The 20,996-nt window shown below is 36.1% G+C and overlaps 2 protein-coding genes across 5 annotated transcripts; one reads left to right on the top strand and one right to left on the bottom strand.

Moving 5' to 3' along the window:
* Nucleotides 1-154: 154 nt before the first annotated feature.
* LOC133864711 (uncharacterized) lies at nucleotides 155-6,630 on the bottom strand. Of its 2 annotated transcripts, none has more exons than XM_062301122.1 (4): nucleotides 6,447-6,630; nucleotides 5,185-5,365; nucleotides 2,210-5,091; nucleotides 155-2,107 (listed from the first exon to the last, which is right to left on the bottom strand). In XM_062301122.1, the coding sequence occupies exons 2-4, from the start codon at nucleotides 5,206-5,208 to the stop codon at nucleotides 736-738; spliced, it is 4,278 nt and encodes a 1,425-aa protein (XP_062157106.1). In that variant the 5' UTR covers nucleotides 5,209-5,365; nucleotides 6,447-6,630; the 3' UTR covers nucleotides 155-735. The 2 variants fall into 2 exon arrangements, with proteins under 2 accessions (XP_062157106.1, XP_062157105.1); XM_062301121.1 differs by having other exon boundaries at nucleotides 6,451-6,630.
* Nucleotides 6,631-9,833: 3,203 nt separating this feature from the next.
* LOC133862573 (ribulose-1,5 bisphosphate carboxylase/oxygenase large subunit N-methyltransferase, chloroplastic) lies at nucleotides 9,834-20,114 on the top strand. Of its 3 annotated transcripts, none has more exons than XM_062298409.1 (15): nucleotides 9,834-10,071; nucleotides 10,332-10,441; nucleotides 10,938-10,986; nucleotides 11,097-11,207; nucleotides 11,393-11,452; nucleotides 12,776-12,883; nucleotides 13,939-14,008; nucleotides 15,050-15,090; nucleotides 15,202-15,282; nucleotides 15,715-15,750; nucleotides 16,622-16,705; nucleotides 16,855-16,988; nucleotides 18,023-18,111; nucleotides 19,017-19,165; nucleotides 19,673-20,114. In XM_062298409.1, exons 1-15 carry the CDS (start codon nucleotides 9,961-9,963, stop codon nucleotides 19,865-19,867), a joined length of 1,428 nt encoding a protein of 475 aa, XP_062154393.1. In that variant the 5' UTR covers nucleotides 9,834-9,960; the 3' UTR covers nucleotides 19,868-20,114. The 3 variants fall into 3 exon arrangements, with proteins under 3 accessions (XP_062154393.1, XP_062154392.1, XP_062154394.1); XM_062298408.1 differs by having other exon boundaries at nucleotides 10,938-11,001; XM_062298410.1 differs by lacking the exon at nucleotides 15,050-15,090 and having other exon boundaries at nucleotides 10,938-11,001; nucleotides 15,215-15,282.
* The last annotated feature ends 882 nt before the right edge of the window (nucleotides 20,115-20,996 follow it).

Genomic DNA, 20,996 nt, shown 5'->3' with positions numbered 1-20,996 from the left:
TTGAAGTAGATCCCACAAGGACTTCATGAAAGCTTCAGTTCCACGGCGGAAACTGTACCAACAGGCCTCTTATAGGGTTACATGCATACCTCCCTACAAAGTCAAAGGGTTTTATAATTCCCACAACATTGAACGAGGAATGTGAGGCAGATCAAATAATAGGCAATTAGCAACTATATTAATTATTCCTTGATGGTTAAACATTAATTCAAAGTTCTAACAGCTCCTTCAAGCATACCTGCTCTGGACTGCCAAGCACCAAAATCAACAGTCGAAGATACTAAGAAACTTTAGGAGAATCTTCACTGAAGGATTATATGAAATACTTCGCCAATATTTATAATGCGCCACCATAATTTATGAAAGTACAACTTAGTAAATAAAGCTGAGACACTGCCCTAATGCCCATTATTCGTAGGAACTTATAGTACGAGTTTAGTGATGATTTAGCCACCATAATACCAGAAGAGCCAAGCTATGTACACAACAATGCAAATCATCCAGTCTTGGTTGCAAATCATCCAGTCTTGAACCACATAACTGAAAAGCAAAGCCAGCATCTGATGTTTATCTCACAACTTGATTAAAACTGCAAACAGAGCAGCAACTTCCTTAATGCTTTGAGCAAGTAAAATATCCCTGATCAGGCTGTAAATTACCAAGACCAATCCAGGCTGCAAGTTCTATCTCCACTTGAACAAGACACTTTAGTCCTAACACACAGATGAATCAAAATCAAAATCTTTTTCTCTTCACTCGAGATATCTCATCAAACCCATCATCATGCCACACCTGCCCGCCATGCCTGTAATTTGCTTCCTGCTCTTCAATGCTTCTTGGTCTTCTAGGTGCATTTCCTGACCGGTTCTTAATCCTCCTGTCAAAATCCCTCTCTCTCAAGTTGCCTCTTTGATGGAACTCCGGATCATCTTCTGCACAGAACCTAAAAGGCCTAGGGCCATCCTCCGAATTAAGATGAAAACCCTCACCATTAGCATCATTGTAAGGAGGCCTAAAAGGACGGACAGGTCCCCGTCTCTCACCAAACCTTCTTCTCTCATCACCATTTGCATCACCACCAAGCTCATGTAATCTGCCAGTGTTCATGGGCCCCCCAAAGTACTCATCATTATCTGTTCTTTCTCGGGGATCTATAACATCAAATCTCCTGTTTCTGAGTAAAATCCGACCAGATGGGCTCCTATTGGGAATGACAGATCTTGGATGACCATGGTCCCGTCCAGTATCCAAATCCCTCAAATCATTAGATGATCGTGACATATATGGCGGGGAGCCATGCCTTCTGACCATTAGGTCTCCAGTGAAACAAGGGCGCTCTGGAGATCTCATCCTTTCCATCCTGTAAATTGGGGGAGATCTCCGATGAGTCAGTTCTGGATGTCCGCCAAAGCCATCTTGGGATCTTCTCCTTGGAGATTGCCATGGGACAGGAGAACGAGATCTGGATCTTATTGGAGATTTTGAATGAACTCGGGGAAGACCCCTTCTCTGAACAGAAGAAAAGTTCCTAGTACCTCGGCCAAAATGACCACCTACTCCCTCATATGCAGGTTGGGGTCGTGTGAACATGGGATCCATAGCATCATCAGGAAAAACCCTCATGAACTTCTCACCATGCCTCAGTCCAACCACTTCAGAACCATCTTCATCAACGCATCTACCAGGGCTCACATTTCTCGGAACTCTACGAATCATTTGAACACCACCACGTGCAGCAGGCCCATCCCTCCCTCCAGGAGACCGTCTTCTCTGGGGTATATGGCGAAAAACTGCTCCCTCATCATTTAAATGCTTCCTCCCTCCCCGACCAGCGCCAAAAAATGCACCATCTGGTGCAATATTATAACTATCATATTCAAGGTCAGCATCAGCAGATACATATTTATTTCTGGGAATACGAAACTCTGTTGGACCATTGTAAAATTCTGAATTGAAGTCACGGTCAGAATCCCAGTCACCATGTAAAGTATCTAACCGATTAGTGATCCTCCCTCTGCCATGCACAAACTTTAATCTAGAATTTCTGGGCGACTGATCTTGGTGCCTCTCTTGGGAAAATTTGTGAGAACCCTCATATAATTCATCTCTGAACAAAATTAAAAGGTAAAAGGATTAGATAACAATACTACTACTAAACCGTAAGAAAGAAGCATATAAACAAGTAAAACATGGGTAAAAGAATGATCACCTCCCTCTGGAATGTAACTTTTCTCCCTCAAGTGCTACATCAGGTAATCTTTCTCTTCCAGCTCGTGATGGCAATGACCTGGCAGAAATAGGTCTTGTTTTACTAGGAGATAACGCATTAGAAGCTCGAGACAAATTTATAATGCGGCTCCGATTACAACCACCGTTGACATCCTTAGCTGCATCATCACCATTTGCAGATGCTTCCATCTTTGGCAGAGCTATATTATAATTTTCCACTAAATCAATTTTTTTAAAATTCTCATCAGCAAACTGAATAACAGCAGCAACAGCTTCTTGGTTTCCTTTAGTGGTTTGCTCAGGTGATAATTCTCTCTCTTGTTCCTTTAAGCGATCTTTACTACCTGATCCATCAAGTGGTTTTCTTCTTATGTCCTTAATGGGCGTCTTCATTTCAGCTCCACTGGCCAGTTTTTCAACAGTCAATGATTCTTGCAAACACATAAGTTTATCAGCACTGCTATCAGAGTCCCCCTTCACCGAGTCAACACAATCTTTAGTATCTTGGTTATTTGTTTCATCAGGATATTTTGTTATAGCCTCTTTTTCCTCAACATTGGATGAAGTGGGATGATAATCACAAGGCTGTCCCACAATGTCCATGGCTATATTATCAGAGTCACCTTGATCAACATGTTCTACTTCTTCTTTCTCAAATATGGGCTCACCTACAGCATTGTGCACTAGTGGTTCCCGGACCTCACCATCTTCATAATCATCTTCTTCACCATCTTGTTTTGTATCCATAGCCCTAGCTGAAGGATGATTCCCATCTGACTCATAATCAGAACTATAAGAATCTTCCTCTAGCATATCGGCAGATATATTAATCTTTTCCTCATCACTTACAGAACCTTCACTTCCCTGCATATCTTGGAACCCTTCATTCATGGATTTCAATCTGCACTGCTCAGGATCATAAGCATTTCCATCTCCACTTCTTACAGTATCTACCATCATAGAAGTACTCGATTCTTTACCCTCATGACTCACAGACTTTTCTAAAGTAACTGGCATAGCTCTTTCACATGCTTCCTGAGGCACTACCTCCCCATTAATATGGGCCCCTTTGGCGTAAATAGAGTGTTCACCGTGTTCTACATGGTTTGCTACATCACTGGCTATAGTCAATTCTGTTGAACAGGAAGGTTCTCCCACAGGGCAGGAGATTTGTGCAGTTCCAGGCATTGCCACAGCAAAAGAATGATTGCTCAAACCTTGCTGCACCTGTTTATCTACTCCTTGTGATGTCCCCTCTACAGTATTGAGTGCTTCCTGAAAACCCTCATTAGCTGTTTCCCTTTTTATGGATGCTCGATCAACTAATTTCAGGGTGCTAGTTTTTGAAGATTTGTTAAGACTGCACTGCTCAACTAAACCATGCTTTAGTGTTCTATTATCTAATAATAATCCCAAATTATTGGCTTTAGATCCCCTATCATCTAATTTGCTGTTCTCATCAAATGGTTCTGATTTCACAGTCGTACAATTAAAACTGTTCAAATTGCTAGTTGAAGCCGAAGCCACCGATCTCGGAAAGCATACATTAGTAACAACCCTGCCTGAATCTTTGCCAGATATGCTGGAAGGTCCCGGGCTCGCCCATGGCTGAAGAGAGGATGGACTAAGGCCTAAATGAAGAGGGTCATCTAATTTATATTGTTGGCAAGAAGGTTTGGTCAATACGGTGGAATTAGCTCTGTTCTCACTCAATACAAGGCTATGTTGTTTGGAAGCAGCAAGAGTTCCAATCATCCTGGGTGAGCAAATAAAAGGTTTTATGTCTTGTGTGCAATCAGTTGTATTAAACCCATCAAAAGATAATTGACCCACAGCTGCATCACTAGCAGAACTGTCCCATGCATCCATCGTAGTATTCAGATCCCAGTTTGCCCTATTGGCACACCGCTGTGCACCATTATTCGACTCAACATCATCATTTTTGCACTGGATGCCAGTATATTCCTTACTCAAAGACAAATTCAGCAAAACAGGCTCTAAACTATCCTGATCCTGGCCTCTCCCATCACTGTTATGATCTGCCAAAGCTGGGAAAAGATGTTCCTTTATACCTAATGTCAATTCAATATTCCCTGGAGCCATAGGAATCGCTGCTTTACACTTCCCTTCGATTTTTTCTTTGCTATGAATCTCTTTCCCCACATTAAGTTCACGAGCTTCATTTGGTGCTAACTGCAACTTCGCTTTTCCCAAAGTCATCGGACATGCAGATTTTGCGGCCGCAACAAACTTGTCTTTGCTTTCAATATCATCCAAAGAACCAGAGTGAATTCTGAGGCTTGGTTCCTCAAGTTTGATCTTAGGGTAGTTAGAATTGCTTTGGACCACAGTAACATTTGTAACATCAGAACTTCCTTCACATTCCTCAGATACAGGTTTCTCATTTACATCAGACATAGCAGAAAAACTTGTTGCAACACTAGCATTTGATATAGCTAACCCCTGAGATGGGCTAGCATTTGATATAGCTGAACCCTGGGATGGGCTAAATTGATCCTTCCGCAGCAAATCAGATTGCTCCTGCCGCAGTGAATCAGGTCGCTCCTTCCCCAGCGAATCAGATGGATCCTTCTGTAGTGAATCAGATCGCTCTTTCTGTAGTGAGTCACATTGTTCCTTTTGTAGTGATTTGGATTGTTCCTTTCGTAGTGAGTCGGATTGTTCCTTTTGTAGTGATTCAGATTGTTCCTTTTGTAGTGAGTCGCATTGTTCCTTTCGTAGTGAGTCGGATGGAACTTCAGATAGAGGTGGAGGAGAATTGAATAACGGGAACCTCCTCTTCTTGATAGGAACACCTGCAATGTAATCACTAGACTGCCTGGAAATGGATCTAACCCCAGTCTGCAAACAAAAGATTAGTCAAAACAAATATTCAAAAGAACAAGAAATTTGTATCACTCCCAATCTAAACAGAAAATTAGTAAAGAAATAAACCTCTTTGTTTCCTGATATTGACATGACTTTACGATTTGCCAAACTTATAATCCTTCTCTCTATCTTAAACCAATAGCAAATTCCTTGATTAAATTTATAAATTAATTTTGATAATAAACTAGGAAAGTTAACGTAGTCTTCTGAATGTTAAACTCCAAGATGAACAACAAGTAGTAATCACCTGCAAATAATAAAGATAAAGATATGACATCATAAATTGGTCCAGAACGAAAATAAAAAATAACATTGATGGAATCCATAAATAGATAAATCCAATTGTTGGAATCAAAAGCAAACGGTTTAGTAACAACTTCTCTATCAAAATCAACCAAATAATCAGATTCTTATGAATGATTAAACCAGAAATAGTATTTGTCAAACACTGAACAGGATCTGAGATGAAAACACAAAGCCAAAGCAGATCTTGCATTATAAATCTTCATTGGGAGCAAAGAAGAAAAAATCTTTAAGGATGCAAATAAATCTTTATCAAACGCTAACTAACTGCAAATCGAACAAAATTAACATATACCCAACATGATCTTAGAACAAAACACAAAGCAAAAAAAAACAAAAAAAACTTAAAGTGATACAAAAAAATTCTTCATCAAATGTTAACTAACTGCAAATCCAACAAAACTAAACTATACCCTGAACATGATCTTAGATCAAAACACAAAGCAAAATCAGAACCTAAATCCACATCCACTCATATTTTTCCTTGCATATTTACATCGAAAATACTTGGATCCATAAAAACATGATACAAGATCTGTTCCATAAACAGGGGGGAAGGGTGGGGGGGAACGGTTTTCAGAAAACATTGGTAAGGCAAGGAGAATAGAAAAGAAAAAATCCAAAAATCAGACACAAATTGGAACTTCAACGGGCGGAAAATAACACGATCTCTTCAATCAAACGGATCCACAAATTTTATCCACCTTTTTCACAAATCAGGCGCCGAAAACGAAAAGAAAAGAAAATTGATGTAGAAAAAAAGAATAATGAACGAAATCAAATTTAAAGAATCGGAGAACATAATTAAACCAAGTTTATTAAACAGCAATCTTTTCCAGGAAATAACTAAATCGAGTTTAAAAGATCGGACTACAAAATTAAAAGGAAAACAAAGAAAAAAGAGAAAATTTCCGGGAAGCCCCTGAAATAAAAAAGATAAACACGCACACGTTGACCGAGAGAAAATTCATACCAGAGAGAGGAAGATGACCCGAAACAATCGGTGTTTACAAGGAAGAAATTACCTACCGAGGAGGGCGATTAAGCAGAGGGGTTTCGGCCAAGCTCGGCAACTTCGAGGAATTGCTGTGTATAGGACGAGAATCGCAAAGAGGGAAAGAATCTAATATCTAACCTAGATCTTAAGCCTAGGGTTTCTGCGTTTATAGTACATACTCAGCCATTTATCTCCTGCGATGCCCTCTGTTTCCACCCCCTGCTAATAAATAAAGTATAGTATTGTAGAGTCTTCGTCACGCTTTGGCCCCGACGACCTGACTGTCAAGTAGTTCTGTGACACGTGTTCTTCCTACCTTTCGAATTTGAATTCGTCTGGAGACTGATTGGTGCACCTTTGTAGATAGGGGAGTGGAACTCATGTGCTACATCCTAAACTCATGTATCTAGAAACCTGTACAACTACTATGCTGAGTCTTCTTTTCATTCGTCTGACGTGTTCGGCACCTTGCCGGGTCATATCTCTCTATTTTTATTTCCTTTCTAATCTTCTTTTGCTTTTTTATTTTTCTTTTTTTATTAAACTTTTTTGGCAGGTGGACTTCGAGGAAGTTGCTGGCTTTTTGTCAAGGAGTTGGTGGCTTTTTTCCCCTCCTCCCCCTTTTCTTCTGAATGTTGCTATTAAATCCCTAGGCTTTGTGAAAATAGAACCGACTGGTCTAATGTTTTCCAAATAACACTACTATGCTCCTCGTTTTTCAATTTTACTTTTTACAACCCACACGTTTTGATTTTTAAGATTTTAAATTTAAATGTTACATTATTTTAAATTTTAAATAACATCGACAAAATATATATATATATATATATATATATATATATATATATATGAAAGATTTGGCTCAAGTGTTGTAAAAAAAACTATAATATAAGTACTATAATTTTTTCAATGGTTAAGATCTAACATTATTTTCTCTTTTTTTTTTTTTTATAAAATACTTAAAATTAGATATTAACTATTGAAAAAACTACAACACAAGTGCTATAGTTATTTTTACAACACCTAAGCCTAATCCTATTTTACATGCAACAAAATAAAATATTAACTATAAAATAATTATTTTTTATTTCCCTTAAAATAAATAGAATTTTGTCCTGTTTATACCATTAAATAAAATAAAATATTTTCATCTCGAATTGAGATTTACAATAATTATTTGTTCCTAATAATTTAAACAAATACTATGAAATTTTTCGTATAAAACTCATTTGAGATTCATAGTAAGTTCTATGAATCCTTATCCTTCCGTCTCACAGGAATGGAGTAAATACTGCTCCCGCCCACGATGTGACCCCGCAAAATCTGAGAAAAAAGTACCCGACCACACAATTTTATTTTTTATTTTTTATATGGGAAATGCTTGTCTTACAACCTCCACCCAACTCTCACACAACCCCTACTCACATGTGTGTGAGACCCACGTGCATGGGACTCACACACATGTGAGTAAGAGTTGTGTGAGAGTTGGGTGAGGGTTGTGAGTGTATCATCTCCCTTTTTATATAGGAGAACTTTAATTAAAGGAGAAAAAAGACAACATCCTTGGCTTTATCCAAAGAAAGAACAGCCCAATCATTCATCATCTCCATTCAGTGCCTCGTCGCTCCGATAGTCTATTCTAAATACTCCAGAATTACGTACAAATATTTAAAAGGTAAAATATGCAGGTCAAAAATAAAAAAGGAAGAGTAAAATAAAAACAGAACCCACATTATGATACAAACACACGCTAATGTGACCCGATCCAATTGCCAGTTAATCATTTGTTCAGCCTACTCAGACAATGGAAATAGATCGGCCCAGCCCACCGTACACAACATCCAGACTCCACATGCGGCAGATCCACAAATGAAAGCACCAACCCCCACAACACTCCGTTTGGTAAACATTTTTTAGGAATTTTTTTTTTTTAATAGTAATAACATTTGATTGATGTAATTTAAAATAGAAAAAAAAAAAAATTATAATTTTTGGTAATTATATTTTCCCCCATGAACTACCGGCCTATGTCATTTTGCCTTCATGAACTACCACTTTGACCAAAAGAGAGCATCAAACTACCATTTTTACACACTTTGCCCCCCTTCCGTCAGTCTAATTCATGCAAAGACTTAAATGTCCTAACTCAATTTTAAAAATAACCTAAATACTCTCGTCTTAAAAAAAAAAAAAAAACACTGAAGGAAAAGGGGTGGCTGCCACCACCCCTGAGGTGGCCGGGTGGCTCGTGGGCCACCCCGGCCTAAGGGGTGGCCGCACGGCCACCCCAGAGGTCGTGGCTGGCCCACGAGCCACCCCTAAAGGTGGCTTCGGCCACCTCAGGGGTGGCGGCCTTCAATTTTTATTATTTTTTTTAATATATTAATTTTAATATTTTTTTATTAATTTATGTAGATGGCATTTTGGTCTTTAAATCAAAATTAACGAAAAAAAATGGCATATTCCATCCAAGTTAACGAGATTCTTGACGGAAGGGGGCAACGTGTGTAAAAATGGTAGTTTGATGCTCTCTTTTGGTTGAAGTGGTAGTTCGTGGAGGTAAAATGACATAGGTCGGTAGTTCATGGGGGAAAAGGTAATTACCCCAAATAGTAATAATAAAAAAAAAAAAAAAAAGTGGAATTGTTTATCAAATGGTACCAACATCTTTAACAAATCACTACCCCTTATAGCACTCATAATGAATTATTTATTTGTAATTTTAAGTTAAAATAAATAACAAAAGTATTAAAAAGTGATTCTATCAGCTTATATATACCAACTCTATAATATATTTTTCTTAATTTTATAAATAGTGCAACTTTACAAGTAGAGTTATACTATTCACTTATCTATTTTTTTTTTTAATTATTTATCTCTACCTTTTCCGCTTTGTTTTTTTTCCTTTTTCCATCCACCACTCCACGTTATTTTATTTTTATTTTTATTCTTCCTTTATAGTGGAGATCTAGAGAAAGTGTGTAAAGTAGTGGAGTTATCAAGCGGGACCCACGTGGAAAAAAAAATACTATAATAATAAAAAAAAAGAATTAAGAATAAATAATCGAAAGTATAATGTATTTTAAAACTCATTAGCTAAACTAAATAAAATAGATTTTGATTAGTTATTTTAAATTAAAAAATACATAAATCATTGAAATTGCTCTCACAACGTCCCTAGCCGGCCCCTTATCTAGATTGCGAGCGGCATAAGATAGCGAATCGGAATAACTACAATTACCACTCAAATTAAAATATTGATAATTTGTTGAGTCAATTAGTAGTTTGGAGGCATTGTTAGCTACCAATTTACGTTGACTCAATTATTACAATTGGAGATATTACAAATTACAATAGAATGGCACTTTGACGTTACGTGTATTTTTTCAAAAAAAATTCTTCCGACGAAAAGTTTTGTCCTTTCGGCAGCCGCAGTACTCGCTTTCGGAAGTCTCAGCTTAACTGCTATATCTTGCGCAGATAAACCTGTTCTTTGCGAACCCTTTGAAAACGACGACATTTTGACCGCTCTGAAACCTGCAATGCTCCGGGCAACTCGAACCTCGAACCTTCGGTTGTATCAACGTCCAATCTTCGCTGCCCCTCATAATCTCCGCATCAAGCTCAAGTTCTCATCCTTATCCGAACCCCAGGTTTCTAGAACCTAACACTACCTAACATCTATATCTCTGGCAAATTGTAGCAAAAGCAAATGTTGTCGAATTTATAATCCCTAATTGAACTGTTTGTTTGAATGTATGTAGAGAATTCCCTTTATTTTCATCATTTTTCTCTGCAACCAAACGGAGGGGGGAGGGGGGGGCTTCTCGCTTAGGATTCACTCAACATTTTAGCTAAACTAAACTAATTATGCTCAAATAAGTCTTTCATGTTGCCGCGTTGTTTGTGATAGGGGTCTTACTCTTTGGACGAGTATTGTGATGATTTTCTGCCGTGGTTGGAGCAAAAAGCTGGGGCTAAGATCTCATCGGTGCTTTCGATCGGCAAATCCGCTCATGGAAGGTTCTTTTTTCGTAGGATGCCTTGCTTATTTTCTATAGCTAACGCATTAGTTGCTTACCAGATTGAAAAGGAACTTCAATTGAAACAATACTAGCATCTTAACCAAATTGAAACACATTAATTACATTCTGTGGAAGTTTTGAAAGTTTATAGCAATCTAGTTTGGTTATCGTGCCTATTGATAACTTGAACGCGCTTGCATTCAACTCATAAGTTTTTTGTGGTAAATTTTGATGGTATTGGCTATGAGCAAGCGTGTGAGCCTTCCTTCTCCTTTATCTCAGCCTACCAAAGAGGAGTTATGGTTTTAGGCATGGAAACGGTTTGGGTTTTGTTATAATACTCCTAAAGCATCTTTAATGGAAATTATATAAGTTTTGTCATGGAAAAGTATTGGATTGTCTATTGGTGTATGTAATATGTATAGTCGATCTGGGTCTCATTATTACTATTTTTATTTTTATTTGTGTTAGTTACATTTGTTTCCTGCATGCAGGTCCTTGTTTGCTTCTAAAACCATACAAACTGGAGAAAACATTTTGAAGGTTCCTTACTGTGTGGTATGTGATTGATAAACTTTACTGTACCCTTGTAAGACACATCTTGCAATAGTGAGCAAATCAAATGTACTTTGATTTACTTACTTGATTTGCAGCAAATAACACCAGATAATCTTCTTCCGGAAATAAAATCTTTGTTAGGTGATGAAGTTCTGAATATTGCCAAGCTTGCTATTGTAATTCTTGTTGAGCAGAAACTTGGCCAGGTAATATTATTTTTATTGTTGTAAGCTTTATATGAAAGTGTGTATCTATATTGATGAGTGCTTGTGTGTATTTTACAGCTGCTTGTTTATTTTAGAATAAATTTTCGTATATCTTGTTGCATTGCTATCTTTAGCTTATATGAAGAACTCAATGGTTTATTCTGTATCTATTTCTTTAATTGCAGAAATCAGAATGGGCCCCTTACATCAGCCGTCTTCCTCAACCTGGGGAGATGCACAATACGGTAAGTTATTCCTTTGTTTTTGTTGCATCATAAATATTTTCTAGAGTTCAGGTCATACAGTCAAGTGTTCACTGGAACGTAGTTTCTGTGGAAAATCTGCAGTTTCGAAAAGGTAGAACTTCTGGAAAGTGCTGGCAATAATACCGACAAGTTCTTGCTCTCTTCATTTGTACATTTATTAAAATCAGTGGTGTGGTAACCTCTTTTTTTTTTTTTTTTTTTTTTTTTTTTTTTTTTTTTTTTTTTTTTTTCTTTTTGGTGATTTTTGTAATAGCTTAATGGACGGAACTTGATATCTACATTGACTGCCCTGCTATTATCTCTAATTTAAAGCAGCAATATTTCACGACAACCATTTTCATCTTGCGAGTGTGCATTCTAGGAGTAGGAGAGGAAAGGCTCAGGTTCTGTAGTTTGTGGGTTGCTTGTGGGCTGCGGGTGTTGTGTTTTAGGGTGTAGGTTCCTGTGGGTTTTTGGGCAGGTTTCTTGTGTGTTCCTTGTGGGTTGGATTGGGGTTCTTTGTGCTTGTAGGCTTAGGTTCTTGTGGGTTTGTTTGGTGGGTTTCTTTCTTTCTTTTTTTGGGCTGTTTTTTTTTCGTTTTCCAGCATTGCGTTTTCTCTTGTATACTGCCGGTGTACTAAGGGGCGCCTGACGCTTTAAATAAAACCAGGTTATTACTTATCAAAAAAAAAAAACTCTCAGTTAGAACATGTTCGTAAATGGACCTTAATATACCCACAGTGGAGCTGGTCCATATATTTCTAAGAGTTGTATCTCTTAGATATGTTCCTTCCACAACCAAGAGTTGTGTCTCTTGGTTGGTTATAAATAACCCATGGGATGGAAGTTAAATTGATGATTATTCAATCCATCATTTCAGAATTTGAAATTCTGAACCTCTCAATTCTCCCGTCTTTCTCACTCAAATAGCATTTAGGTTGTGGGCCTATGTGTTTTGTTCTTGTAATAAAACACTACCGTTTGACTTCTTTCAATCCTGGATGTGAAAGACATTACATTAAAGTGTAGAACACTTACAAAAGATCCTGATTTGTGAGTTCTCAAGGAAAGGTACACACCATAGAATTCTTATGTTTATGTTTTTCCGACAGAACACTACCATAGGCCTTGAAGTCAAAGTGGTAACCCCTTTAATAAGGGGGAGGCCTTGGGTTTAACCTATCGAAATGAGATGGATTTAGGAGGGGGGAAGGCTACCCTCACTGTATTACAATAAATATGGCCAGGTTCTTATTCTTAGCATAACAGTCTTTATCTTATTAACAAACATATGTCTGATGTATATGCTTTAAATCTTTGTAGATATTCTGGAGTGAAGGTGAGTTGGAGATGATTCATCAAAGCTCGGTATACCAGGAAACGATCAATCAAAAATCTCAAATTGAAAAAGATTTCTGGGTAATCAAGCCAGTAAGTACTTCAATCTGTTTTTCTTTGGTTTCTGTTGATTTCATACGCATATCTGTGCTTGTGTGTGTGTGAATGCCATGCACACGTATGCACACGCATGCATGTGTATGTTTAACTTTTTGTCTCCGGCTGGTGGTTATGCCCTTGATGGTGTATGGCTTTGGGCTTCAGCAATCTTACCACCAACTCTTATTCTGATTATTATTAACTGATAAAGTAGAGTGAGTGCTCCAGCAGGGGATGATTTAAGAATGGTAGTACAATAACCTGATTACCATTGTCCCAAGAGTCATAGGTTTGTAATAATTTTAAGGTATATTACAGTTCATTTAAGATATATTTCCATGTTCTAGAGAACAGTCATCAGCTTTGAATGTTTTCAACCTTCAGATTTACACTCTTATTCAATTGTTGGTGAAGAAATGAGCATAAATTCTGGCAATCTCACCAGTTACTTTGTTTAGCTACTGTTTTGTGGGATGAATAACGTCTGAACTGAACAAGAATGAGGACAGGACAATGGAAAACAAATTCTCTCTCTCACTCTCTCTCTCTCTCTCTCTCCAGATTTAGTTCAAGACAACTGAAAAAATATACCCAAAAAGATGGTGCTTTACTGCCATTATTATACTAGAAGTGCAACTACTCAGATACATCAACGTTTTTGTTTTTTGTTGTTTAGTTGTTTGTTTGTTGCTTTTGATTTTTTTTTATTTTTTTTTCTGTCCTTCCATTTTTCCCTACTGATGAGATTTAAGCCTAAGATCTACCCCAACACTTACTATTTGATCCAAAGCTCAAGGGACATCTTACCATGACATTCAATTTAATATGTCACATTCTTTTGGTTTTCTACATAACAACTAACCAAAATAACCAAACAAAGAAATTTAAAACATTGCCATATTAAATAGTGCAATGCACATATTAATGGGGCCCAATCTTCAGTGAAATGTTTGTCAAGTGTTCATATCATATCTTACTACATATTGACCTTTTGTGGTAATTTTTTTATAATATATCTGATTATGGTTTAACATGTCTTATGATTTTAGGCTCTTCAACGCGTCCCTAAACTTCTTGGAGATCTCACATATGAGGATTTCATGCATGCATGTGCATTAGGTAACTTCATTTGGAACTATGTACTTCCTGTGATCTGTTCTGCCTTCATGAATCACATGCTGGCGTACATAGAACTCTCTCTCTCTCTCTCTCTCTCTCTCAACAAAAACAAAAAAGCTTATTATCAAAATCTCTGCAGTATGAATTTCATGAGTTGATTCTGTTATGATTAATGTTAGGTGGTTAGTGAAAAAAGTTCTGATCAACATAAAGTTGCATCAAGAATTGGCTATACTTTGATTAGCAAAATAGGAGAATCTTGATGCATTGAGTTTATTAAGTCATTATGGTGGTAGTGGACCTATGAATGCTTCTTGTTCACAATCATTAGTTCCATACATCATTGTTTTTTGCACTGAAACCTCCATCTTTCTATAATTAAATGTAAATCCAAAGAGCTGAAGTTTCACTGTACCTGGTTGATATTGTCATATTGCTATTCTGCAATATGGAGTTGATTTTTTCCCTAGTGAGTCACGTTATATTGAGCTGGTGATTAACCCATCACCTCCAGTTTCTTGGTTTATGGATTAAACATTCTGGACGAGACCCTGCTAAAAGGTTTTTGATATTTAAAATACTATTATTTTGGTAAGCTTGACTCTTCTTAAAGTTTTTCTGTTGCTGTTCATTAGAGGTTGTACCGTTTTGTTATTTGATGCTGTTGTCAAGTCTTTATATTTATATTATGGTAAAGTGGTGTACTATGACATAAACTTTCAGATAGTCGGTTGCCTATTTTCTATTTTTGTGCTGCAACTATGGCAAATATGTCTTTTTACATATCCGTTTGTCTTAACTTCCTGTGTTTTATTGTGAATGAGGCTTTAGTTTATCTTCTTATGGTAACTGAGTGGGTTTCCATTATTTTATTTATTATTATTATTTTTAATCTTTTTTCCTTCTCTGATTATGTGTTTCTCTTGTACATTTCTTGTGTACTTGGGTGCATCCTTTTGCGTTTTAATGAAATTCACTTTTTCTTTAAAAAAAAAAAATTGTGTGGGTTTCTATTCCATTAAATTATTTTGCATTTAACAGTTGGTTCTCGAGCATGGGGAAGCACAAAGGGATTATCTCTGGTATTACTTTTGTAATGATGACATCCATCTTTTATTATGAAGGATTATGAATAATTACTCCTTAGACTCTTTTTGTATAATCACCCATTTAATTATTATATTATATTGTAGATTCCATTTGCAGACTTTTTAAATCATGATGGAGCTTCAGAATCAATTGTATTGAGTGATGAAGACAAACAAGTCTCAGAAGTAATCTCTCTCTCTCTAATTTCTTTATTTGCAATTTTTCCAATGGTCATTGTTAAATTGTAGTAATTGAGTTTTCTTTTCCCTCTTTTTTCCTCAATATTCAAAATAAGCCGGTTAGATGGTGTTGTTGTGGCAAATTTAATTAATTCAAATGAGAGAATTAATTTTTGACATGAAAATATGAAAAATAAAATAAAATAAAATTGTGTCATTTCATTTCATTTTTTTACAGCATTTTCAAATTGATAATTTTTTATATATTGGAATGGGTGATTCGGTTCTCATGCACCAGTTTTGTTGTTTCTGTTGCATCCATAAGCACCCCCCTTCCAAAAAAAACCCTCCCCCTCCCCTTATATATATAGCTGTTTTTATACCTGTAACTCTGTAAGGTGTGTTTTGTTCAATTTTTACTTCTTTATATCTGTGCAGGTAATTGCTGATCGTAATTATGGTCCTGGTGAACAGGTCAGACTCTGAATATTTTCTTTTCCTGAATTTAAACAATTAGGTTCCCTTTAGAAATAATTATTATATTTCTGTTCAAAATTTCTGCTTTTGGTTGCTCTATGTAAGAAGTAGGTATGTATCATCTAGAGTTGAAATTTGACAACCTTGTGCTGCTTTCTGCTACTGCCTTTGTCATGTTTTACAGTTTTCTGGTGGATTTACACTATGCTTATGCTATAGAGCCCATCCCCAACACCCCCCCCCCCCCCCCCCCCCCCCCTTTTTTAAGAGTGTTAAGCTTCATCTAGTGCTTCTTTCTTTCTAATATCTTTTTAAGGGTCTGGTGCCATTTTTGTTTGGTTGCTAACATATCTGGCAAGAAGTTTTTTAATTAACATAATGTAAATTGAGTTATGTCTCTGTGAACAACAAACTGCACTCAGTATTTTAATATCTCTTGTTCTTTTCCTCTTAATTACTCAAGCAAACCATAATTACCAAGAAAGAGATAATTTGCTTCTTAAAAATTGGTACATCATAATGATCTGCATATTGGTTAAATTATGCTTCAAAATTGTGTGTAAGAAGCATATACATGTAGAATGGTGTCTCCAGAAGAGTAGAAAAAAAATTGTAGGGTTTGAGTTACTTTCTAAATTAAGCTGAAGTTTGAAGACCCCCGGAATCATGTATTGTCTCCTTGAACAATAATCATGTATATTTTATAAAATAACAAGAAGAACAACTAGTTTTTAAGTTTTGTCCCTTCATGCTTATATGTTTACAAATGTATTCTGTCAATATGTAAGATTGTAACTGCTTAGATAGTGTTGCAGAATTAATTTCTTCCTAGTTATGATTATGGAATTCGCTTGAAACATTTGTATAGGTATTAATAAGATATGGAAAATTTCCAAATGCTACCCTGATGTTGGATTTTGGCTTTTCTCTTCCATACAACATACATGACCAGGTTAGTCTAAATTTGGAATTTGAAAAAGGTATATTGGTCATTGTTATGGTGGGATGATTTCCATATGGTGCAGATTCTGCTTTAAGTGCTTTTCTTGTTTATTTTTGTCATGGCCGTAATCTCTTACCAATGATGTTGGCTACTCTCAGGTTCAGATCCAGTTTAACATACCTCATGATGACCTTCTACGTGAAATGAAGATTGAACTTTTGCAAAGACATCGTATCCCAACCATTAAAGATGGCAATGTTTTCAATTCTTCTGTGGAATATTTCACAATCAAGTTGGTACTGATACTTGTTTCTTGAACATCAAATGCCATATGAATTGAATGATAGTGTAATTTCATGAGCTCGTTCAGACTGGATTTATGGATTAGTGGAAAGCTTGAGAACTAACAAATGGTAGTGCTTTTGTTTAAAAAAAGTATGAATTGGTAGCAGCCAATTACTTATCATCCAATTACTTATCATCCAAACAACAGCTAGAAAAATTACAACTTATTGAAAACAGTTCCAATATCTGTAACTACTGATTTCAGTACAATTAAACTGACTTATTCTGAACATATTGCACAGCAAGATATGTTTCTTCATCTTGCAAAGCTTATAATATGTAACTTATCCAATTACCTTTAGGATTAACAATTCCAAGCTGTTTGAAAAAGCTGTAATATTTTGATAATTTGATGTTCAACTTAAGTGATAAGATACAGATAGAGTATCCTATACTTGTAATTACTCGGTATAGATTGTGGAAGAGAACATTGCATACATTGATGGAGCCTATATCTTTCTTCTTTTTCATCTGAGGCTGGCATAATAATAGCCGTGACCAATGGATCCTGTGGGTACTTTATGAGGTCACTTAAATGATTATTACTTGAATTTTCAAAGTTCTCAATTTGCTGCATTATACTGTTATGTTCAATATACTTTCTTATCTTGCAATATTACTCCCGAAGTTTTCTTTGAGCTGGAGAAAGTTACTTGATTTTGACTTGTTAGTACAGTGTGGGCTGTGAATTTCTCATTTTTCCTGCTCAGCCAATTCTTTCTCCTTTTCCTAGGAAGCATGGTCAAGTACAATATTTCTTTTTCTTTTTTACTTCGCCCCTTTGCATCAAAAGAGCAAATTAAAAAAATAAAATTAAAAAATGGAATGATTCAACCTCAAAACCATCACAGTAATCAACATTTGGTTTTATGTGATGCCCCCCAAAAGACACCCTCAGAAATCATGTTGTCTATGTTTATTTATCTGTCTGATGATTTCTTTCTGCTAAGCATCTGTTTATAATGACTCAAAATCATATAGGGAAGTGAGGTCCCCTAAAGGAAAAGGGAAAGGTCTGCCACAGTCACTTCGTGCAGTTGCTCGTGTTCTATCTTGCACCGCTCCTGAAGGTGTGCTTTTTTTTTTTTTTTATTATTATTATTAATTTTTTTTTATAAGTAATGTATATTCGTGCAAAGTGCAGAGGGGTGCAACCCCAGTACACGGGAAGTATACAAGAGAGGAATTCTTCAATTATAGAAAAAGAACATAATTCCAAAAACTTAGAAAAATTAGAAACATGCAAACTATTCCATGCCACTCTCCATCTATGAAGGGATTGTAACATCATCTTCATCTCTAACAATCTATTCTCACGATCTTCAAAGCTCATTGCGTTCTTCTCTCTCTAAAGAAACCACATTAAAAACAAATGAGCCAACCTCTATATTTTCAAAGCATTACGGTTTCTCAATTATTCCCTCCAACTTCCCAACAACTCGCTCACCCTTCTGATATAACCCAAGCAACACCAAACAACTAAAAAGCACACTACACAACTTTGTTACAACCTCATGGTGAAAGAGTAGATGATCAATAGAATCCTCATTCTTCTTACACATACAACACCACTTCACCACAATAACATTTCTATTTTATAAATTATCTAAAGTTAAAATTTTCTTTAAAGCCTCTGTCCACACAAATAACGCCACTCTCGAGGGAACCTTAACTTTTCAAATACCCTTCCAAGGAAAATGGGACCTTACAAGATTAGATAATTTTGATAGTAAGACTTAACATCAAATGATTTCCTTTTAGAAGGGATCCAACAAATTATATCCCTATCTCCATGCCTTACTCTTTGAGAATTCAAATACTCAGAGAACTGAGAAACCGATTCCACCTCCCAATCATGCACTGGTCTAGTAAAAATAAATCACATTATTCTTGTATGTGGTGTAATTTGTTTACATGCTAGTATTACCTTAATCTATACGGACTTATGCAATTGTTGTCTTGATCAAATATTCAGAACTTAGTGATTTGGCTTTGGAAGCCACACAAAATGATGGCAGGCTGGCTAGACGTCCTTTGAAGAGCAGAAGCAAAGAGATCCAGGCACATCAGATACTGTCATTACGAATCACTCAAATAATGGAGGACTATAATGCAGCTATCAAGGTAAAGACCCTGATTGTTTTTACCTTACTGTTTAGTTGGACTATCAATACGCTTCCGTGGTTTGCTTTTAAAATTTATGAATTAAGTGTAGCATCAAGTTTTATGTTGTAATCGCATGAATTATTTATTTATTTGGGAATGACTTAGCTATGCAAAGATTATGTTTTACTATATTGTATTATTCATGGCGCTATAGCTTACTCACTGTTGTTCTTACCCAAATATTTAAATTATGGATAAGATACAACTGTCAGTCAGCATAGTGAGATTATATAGTCTGATTCAAATAAAAATATCAAGAAAATACTAAAAGAAGAATATTACAGATAGCAGTGATTATAGATCAATATCAAAGTGAAGATTTTATTGCTCATCTTTGATTGAAAGTGGTGTATCTTAGTCTTACTAAAATGAAGAGAAAAAACCAGCAAGGATAACAATATCATTGCTTGTCTTGTTAATAGAACGGTTTTCTTTGTTTTGAGCTTCTTGTTTGTGTGCATACAGTCTTTGACGCCTGTCAGCTCTTCCTCCATGTGTGAAAAATTTGCTCTTAGAAAGCAAATTGCTCGGGATCTCCTCAGTGGCGAGCTTCGCGTTCTCAAATCTGCTTCCGCATGGCTGAACAATTACTGCGCAACCCTGAGTACAAGCGCCTACCATCGGGAGGATATTGGTGATTACAGAACTAGTCCAGGATGAAAAGGAGAGCTGTCAGATATTGGTAGTAGTCGTGAATCACATGAGATCTGCGAAAAAAGTGGGCTTTTCAAAGTAGGCTCTTTTAGCACAGGGACGACCACATTTATGGTGCCTACGACGATCCTGCAGCAACTTTGGATTTTTGTCATTGGTTGCAAGTAAAAAGATGTCCTTTTAAACAATTTTCTAAAATACACGGGACTAATATGTAATGTAGATAAATGTTAGAAACAATATTTTTATTTCACTTATTTCACTTTGCCAACGTGGTATTGCCAATTGGTCATTGTTAATATATATATATAATCTAAGGGCTGATCTAACACAAAAATATTGATTATGGGCCCTACTTTATCTGTCTTAATTATTTTGATATTTTAAGTAGAGGATTCTTTTAATTTTTGTGGGAACTTTAGGTGACGTCCTTTAAAATCAATCATTAAATAATTAATTATGAGCCATATGACTATAAATAATGATTAATTACAAACCCTATTATATGGTTATCCTAAAAATGAAGGAGGTTCCAATCTAAGACAAAAATCTTATATATCCTCATATTACTTAATTTTGGAATGGATTCCTCATATTTCAAGTGCTCATGATCATGTATTTTACTCGGTCCTTATAATTCGCTTTTCCTTTTCAATATTTTGGAAGATTTCTTTTAAGAATCTGATTCAAAATTTTATGGTGGAAGTGGGACTTAGAGCAGGTACTAATAATACGGATTGATGCGTTTCAGTTAAAAAATCAGAAGTAGCAAAGCCTTGGGTAAAAATAACACTTGGCGCGGTTATTGCGCTTAAATGGTTTATATTTTTTTTTAAATACGGAACCATACGAATAATGGACAAATTCTATGAAAGAAAAATTAATGATTCGTATAAATCACTTAAGGGTAAATGTCTCGAATAAATCCGAGTAACTAATAATCCTGTTATACAGACAAAAGTAGTGCAAAACCCAAAACAACTTTGCTCTTTGAAAGAATCACCAAAGCTAAATAATATGAGTAGAGAAAATACTCATACACACCAATTGTGCACTGTTGTGCAGGTTTATAAATACATGTGGTGGGACCCACTCACCACATGAGTTCTACCCTATGTGTCTACAAAAGTGTACA

This window comes from Alnus glutinosa, chromosome 3 (assembly GCF_958979055.1).
Source record: "Alnus glutinosa chromosome 3, dhAlnGlut1.1, whole genome shotgun sequence".
NCBI classification, from domain to species: domain Eukaryota; kingdom Viridiplantae; phylum Streptophyta; class Magnoliopsida; order Fagales; family Betulaceae; genus Alnus; species Alnus glutinosa.
Note: the sequence above shows the minus strand (reverse complement) of the source record. Positions and strands in the feature narration are given on the sequence as shown.